This window comes from Apis laboriosa, unplaced genomic scaffold, assembly GCF_014066325.1.
Source record: "Apis laboriosa isolate Shangri-la unplaced genomic scaffold, ASM1406632v1 scaffold21_cov150, whole genome shotgun sequence".
NCBI lineage: Eukaryota > Metazoa > Arthropoda > Insecta > Hymenoptera > Apidae > Apis > Apis laboriosa.
In genome coordinates this window covers 3,052,061-3,058,924 of record NW_025222365.1, presented here as the reverse complement: position 1 = coordinate 3,058,924, position 6,864 = coordinate 3,052,061, and the positions used below count along the sequence as shown (strand labels likewise).

The 6,864-nt window shown below is 41.9% G+C and overlaps 1 protein-coding gene across 1 annotated transcript in view; it reads left to right on the top strand.

Moving 5' to 3' along the window:
- Nucleotides 1–6,864, top strand: part of LOC122712893 (suppressor of lurcher protein 1) — a 253,862-nt gene that overhangs the window by 200,391 nt on the left and 46,607 nt on the right. The window contains exon 6 of the mRNA XM_043932894.1: nucleotides 6,557–6,743. Within this exon, the coding sequence (XP_043788829.1) occupies nucleotides 6,557–6,743 (187 nt within the window). The remainder of the gene's footprint in view (nucleotides 1–6,556; nucleotides 6,744–6,864) is intronic.

Sequence of the window (6,864 nt, the reverse complement as noted above, 5' to 3'; positions counted from 1 at the left end):
TAAAAAAAAAAAAAAAAAAAAAAAAAATATTTGATCGCCGCATGCCAACTCTCCCTTTAAAATTTGAATTCGTACTCTTTGAATTGGGACCGGAATTTGAACTTTGAATATCGTGCATTTTTCCCGATGTTCATCGATGATTTGGTGAAAATGAAAAAAAAAAAAAAATATATATATATATATAAAAAAAAAACCACGCCTGCGTATTAAAAAACGTTAATAAACAAGAACAAAACAGGTAGTAGAGAAAAATGAATAAACAAAACGCTCGATGATACATCGGTCGTGGGAAAAATCGTGAAATAAATTTATATATATATATATATATTTTTTTTTCTTCTTTTTTTAGTTTATTTTTTTTTTTTTTTTTTTTTACATCCTTTCACCGATCAACTTTTCGACTCTCCAAATAATACAATAATAATTTGCTCGCGATTATCGAAAACGAACTTGCACCCTCGTTCTCGGGTTTTTGAAAAAGAACAAAAGCGCACTGCCTCGTTCTCCAGAAACGCGCGTTGTTAAGGATACGAGGGCGCTTTCGATTTCGAAGTACAGCAAGTAACTTTCAACATTATATATTTCCTTACCGCCAACTACTTTCTACTAGCTGAATAAACGAGGCGAGGTTTTTAAATTTTAGAGAGACCGATTTCGAAAAATCTTTTTCCTCCTGTGATAATATAAATTATCGAATCCAACCCCTATCATCCGATTAATACGCGAATTAATACGTATCTGGGGAAATTTAAAGCACAAGAATGAAAGAGGAAAGAAAAAGATGCCGTTTCAACAGCATCAGGTTTTAAATTCGTTTCGAGAGCGTAATACACGTCTCGGAAAGAGCGATTAAATAAAGGGTTGGAGGAACATCGGAGAATTATTCACCTCACGTATCGCAAGATTGAGAGATAATCTTTCGCCACAACTTGATACTTTATCTTCTCTTCTCGTTGACGAGAACCGGCCAATCTTCTCTTCGCGCCCCTCTCCTCCTCGTTTGTCCACATACACACACACACATAAACACGAGGCCAAACACTAGAGCTAGAAAGCATTTTGAAACCAAGTTAACAACGTTAATGAAACGAGATACCGTTATACCGGAGAGTTAATCGGTTTAAGTCAAGAGACCGTAAAATGGAAATTCGTGAAACACAATGAAACAGGTCCGCGGGGAGGAGGGGGGGGGGGAGGGTTTCATCGGTGTTGCCCCCGAAATTATATAACACCTTAAACCATAGAGATAAAGCGGCGGACATATTGGACGGGATAAATTTGTTCCCCTCTCCATTATCCCTCCCCCGTAAAAATTTTAACAAGAATTTATCTTTACTCCAATCGAATCCTCTCCCACTTCTGCTCTCCCGCTTCTAAATCGTCTAACGATCGAAGAAAATATTTCTTTTGAGCTTGGATATAATAAAAATTAACGTGTCCAGAGAAATTGAGAAATTAGAAAATGGAATTGGATTACGATTTTATCGGATTATTAAGAAATGGGACGAGAATTCGAAATGATAGGGAAGACAAAATAGGGAGGGTTCAATTAAATTTCCTGGATATCGTTACCGACAATGGACGCTTTTGTAAGGTGAAATAATTACATTTACATCATACTTTGAGGCAATTTGTTCTGTTATGCGTGAATGGAATATACGAGAATTTTATTGGAGGGGGGGGGGGGGAAAGGGGGGAGAGGGGACACGCATTTTCGGCCGGCAATTAAGCGACGCATGGCGAAAGTAACGTAATCGTAAATTTTCTGTCTGCTCGGATACGATTCGTTAACATCTTAATTACGCGATAATATCTCGTATTTAAGGGAAATAAATAAATTTCATACGGCTGTTCGAAATTAAAATTCATCGACGTCAAAAATGACGTTTTTTTATTTTCGAATTTATTTTAGTATTTTTGAATACGATAAATATATAGAATTGCATCGCGATATTATTAAAAATATAATTTTCTCTTCTCATTATCCTCCAATCGTCGCTTTTCGATCGTTATAATATCGATCGCAACGCCAACTCGCGGCCGGCTCATCGTCTCGTCCAAACGCGAAACGCAAAATTAATGTAAACGATCAATGACGAGTGATCGCATAACGCAATCACCGTCAGATGAATCGTGGCGAAATCTTTCTCCCCTCAAATTTTTCTCCTCTTAAAAATCTTCTCAAACTTCCGCCGCGACTATGCAGCCAACAACAATTTTTCAAACTATATATCTCCTCGTATTTTCGTCTCCCGTTCCCATACGATCTTTTCACCTCTCCCTCCTTTCCCCCATTCCTCGAATTCTTAAACATCGATAGAATCTCGTTGACAAATATTCGTCTAGCAAGAAGCGACTGAGATTTCCTGGCGAAAAGTTGCTAGGAAAAGGTGTGTATATATATATATATATATATATGTACATATGATACTCTCTTTCTCTGGCTTTCACTCGCAAGAGCGACGAAGAAATCGGTGGAGACCGCGCGTGAATAATGCAGAAATACGCAAGAAAATACTAGAAGCTGCATTACCGAAACGGAACGGGATATTCACGAGCGGCGGCGGCGATTCTGCTGAGCGTAATAGCGGACATGGGTCGCGCGATCAGTGAGGAGAGAGGAAGAAGAGGAGGGGAGGGATACATAAGCTTCGAATCCACGGAATTACGTCTACTCGGTTACTTGGCCGGTTACCGGTTGGGCAAGACGCGACCAGCAAATGGCGTTCAAATTAATTCCGCCAAACTTCGAACTCCGCCTCCTCTTCCCCCTCCCCCCACCGTCTAACCTCGGTTAGAAATTATTAATACACGGCGTACTGTGCTGACTCGGTCGTCCTCGGTTTAATACGGCGGAGATCCGCAATTGCGGCGCCACGGTCTCGCTCGTCAACGCTTTTCTTGCGCGCCAATCGCGTAACTTTTTTCGACGCGCGCATGCGATCGGATTCGACGAGCGAAACGAGGTTGAAACAATTCCGCCAACGCGTCGCGTCGCGTCGAGTCGAGTCGCGTCGCGTCGCCGTTGCGTGGACGTGCAATTTAACCTCCCCGCGAGTACAAGAGTTTACGAAATTGCTCGGCCGAGTGTATGACAGAGGGGAGAATTCCAATGCTTTTCGGAACTTCCTTTTTCACGCGCTAGGGTGAGCGGTTGGGAGGGAGAGGTGGGTTGAGGTTGGCGATATAGCTGACAAGGCTCCAACGAAATTTGACTGGTAAACTGAAATTTCGCGAGCACGAGTTTCCACGCTGGTTTTAGGGAATGCGCGTAGCGTAAAACGAGAATGAAGCGCGATTAAATTTCGAGAAACGTGTGTATATATATATATATGTGATATATGTGTATATACGCGCGTTTATATGAAAATTTCGACGAACGAGATTTTAATTAGCCCTTCGCCACCCGTACCAAGATTCGATTGCGGGCGTGGAATTAATTGCGTTCATTTGACGAGGTTCCAAGATATTATTTCGAATCGTGTTCCGTGTTTCTTTCTACTTTTTTTCCTTTTGTTTAAATACTCGATTCTCGATTGAAAAAAAAGAGGATGTGCGCGAGGATAGGAAATATGGTAAATTATTTAAAAGAGGAAAATACGGTGAAATTTTCGAAAAGGAGGCGCACGAATAATATATTGGCAAATATGGATATTTAATCTGGCATCAATCTGATTAAACGCTATTTCCATTAATAATATCCGTTAATAATGCGCGATACGAAAAGTTTGAATCTGTTTATAATAAACGGGGCAAAGGAAAATAATAAGGATGCGATTAAAAAAAGTAAATCACGTGTCAGGAATTATAAGTTGCGATATTTCTCCAATCAACATATATATCTTAATATAATTCCTTTATAATCTCTCGTTTCGCCGATCTAAAAGGACAAACATTTCGATTCCCGAAAGGAAAAGGATGTACAAAAATGGATCCATTCATAAATTCTCCATCTTTATCTCGGCATCGAAACGAACGAAAAAAGTAACACAAAATTTTTAATTCCTTGCCCAAATCTCGAGATCCTCCTCGATCATCCAACATAAAGATCATTAGTTTTTCTTACGTTCTTCTTAGCAACGTTCAATAACAAAGTTCAACGACACGATTGTTGGAACGATTTATAAACTCGATAGAAGAGAAGAAAATCGAAAGGGGGGGAGAAAAAACGCTTCGTTTTATACACGATAATTTCGAAGATAAACATGAAACAAGAGCAACTCTCTCTTTCTCGCTTGTTAACTTCTCTCGATATTAAACTCCGTCTCTCCTCCTTCACCTGATCCGTACCGGCCACTCGACGAATACATTAGACTTAACCCGAAGGGGGGCATATTCTTGAAAGTAGACGCATCGATCGTCATAAGTGAATTCGTCCCTTGGAATATAACCCGAGAGGACGTACTTGGAATACTTTGAACGTGGTCTCCTAAGAATTTTCACAAGACGGCTCATGAATGCAAATTAAAACGTTTACCCCCGTCCCCTTCCCCCTCCATCGTCCCCTCGTTATTCGACCCGACGTATAAACTGAACGGGTGTTCAAAAGTCGATAAGCCTCCTCTCCCCTCGCGCAAGGCCTAAATAATGAACGCGCGGTAAACAAGCGTCCGCTCGCCTCCCCCCTATTTTTCTTTCGTTCTTTCTCCTCCTTCTTCATTCCCCCTCTCCTCCGCCTCCTTTTTTCCCCCAAAGCTTCCGCGTTTTTATTGGGGCGGAAAGGAGCGTAGAGAAAAGAGGGACCAGCCTGGTGGAACGAGGCCGATCCCCCGAAATTGGCCCCCGAATTTCATAGAGGAACTATTTCCTTAGAGGAACTCTCTTAACGTGCACGTTCACTCGAGCCCACGATCTTTTTTCGTTCAGTTTCGGGCCGTGACCGCGTTACCCATGCTCGAATGCGAGTTAATACTCGCTTAGCCGCGATTCAATTCAATTACGGCACCACCCTCCCACTCCCCACTTGTCCCGAGCCGAAAACTTGTCCGAAAAATTTTTCCCCGTTGACTCGAGGGGGAGGGAGGATTGCCGGCTCATTAATTTCACTCGGTTGCGAAACGGGCGAATTAACGAATCGCTGGACAAACGGAGGGAGGGAATTCTCGCGTTTTTCGTTGACCAACGCGGGACCCACTGTGGCGTGGGTCGCTCGATTGCTTATGCAATCCTCCATTTCCCCGGGAATTGACCGCTAACGAAGCGAAACACCGCGCCGTAATCGCGGCGGCAAGTCGGCAACGCTGCTTCTCCATGGTAACCCAGTTATCGTGGAATTTATCGTGAGCCGGATGTAAATATATTTTCGTTTTATTTCTCGTCGAGTTGAAAAGGCGAAGAATATTAAAAACGAGACAATTTTTCTCTCTCTCTCTCTCTCTCTTTGTGTCTGTTATTGCTTTCCTTTGTCGACGGGTAATAATATACATTTATCTATTCAAACAATTGAAAAAATTCTTTGAAAAAATCTTGTCCGAGAATCTTGTTATTCCAACTATCGGGCGAGAGGATCAGGTTGAACAGGGAGAGAGACCAGTACGAGCAATATTTTCGATATGCTAATAATCTCGAGGGCGTATCGGGATACGTGGAACCGTGATCCAAACAGTCATGCAACATTCATGAGCCATCGTACATATCACTTCGCTCGCCCTTTTGCTTTCCACGCGGTAAATCTTTGTCGCGTCGTGTCGCGTCGTATCGTATCGTATCGTATCTTTCGGCATTCGAGGATGATCGTTCACGGAATGACGCGTAATATTTTTTAATGTCTGTTTTCTTTTTTACTTTCCTTTTTTTTTTTTTTTTTTGGTTCGCAAAATTTCTGGTTCGCAAAATTCGTTCGAAATTTTTCTCGCGTCCATCGATCGCCGTTAAGTGGAAAGGGAATCACAGGGTTTGTCAGACGCGAAAACGAGTGAAAATTGTGCATCAGCTATCGAAACAATTCTCGCGGCAACGCGTGTGTAAATTCATGGCACGCCTTTGAACACCGTCTACGTTTCACGCGTCGAGTAGCAGCCGACTAATTACGCAAACAACGCAATGAACCAGACGGACAATAAATTAATACTCTTTGTGTCCGGTAATTAACGCCGGGCCAATTAATTAAAATTGTCGCTTCGAAACAATCTATATCGTCAAACTATATCCCCGATAATTTCTTGCGCGATAAATAATAAAAAAGAAAAAAGAATCTTTCTTTCCTTCTTCCAACCTGTATCTTCGAGACGCAATATATATATATATATATATATATATATATATATTGAAGATGCGCGTCTTCAAGCTCCTGCAAACAGTCGTCTGTTTATGCGCACGAAATTTACGACCCCCTCCCCTCTCTCTCTCTCTCTTTCTCTCTCTTTCTCCGTCTGAAAATATATTAATATTTGTAGTAGTACGCCTATGTATAGAATATACGAATATGTATACAAGCACGATTCAAAATTTGATACTCGCGAACGAGATGATTCGTGAATATTGTTGGTAGAAGAAGGATAGTTTTATCGCCGATTTGAAACATCGTTTTAACATCGTTCCTACGTTCCTGTTGCAGCGTCATTCTGCGACATGGTTCTCAACAGCGACACGACGAAGACGGGGGTGGTCACGTCGCCGGGATATCCGAATCCTTATCCACCGAGGACGCACTGTACGTACGAGTTCCAGGGACGGGGAAAGGAACGGGTCCAATTGGTATTCCACGATCTCAACTTGTATCATACGTCGAACACGGCGAACGAGTGAGTATAAGTCTGTTTATCTCCTCTCTCTCTCCCTCTCTCATTTTTCTCCTTCCAAGCCACGATGATCGTTCGACTTCTCTCTCTCTCTCTCTCTCTCTCTCTCTCTCTCTCTCTCTCT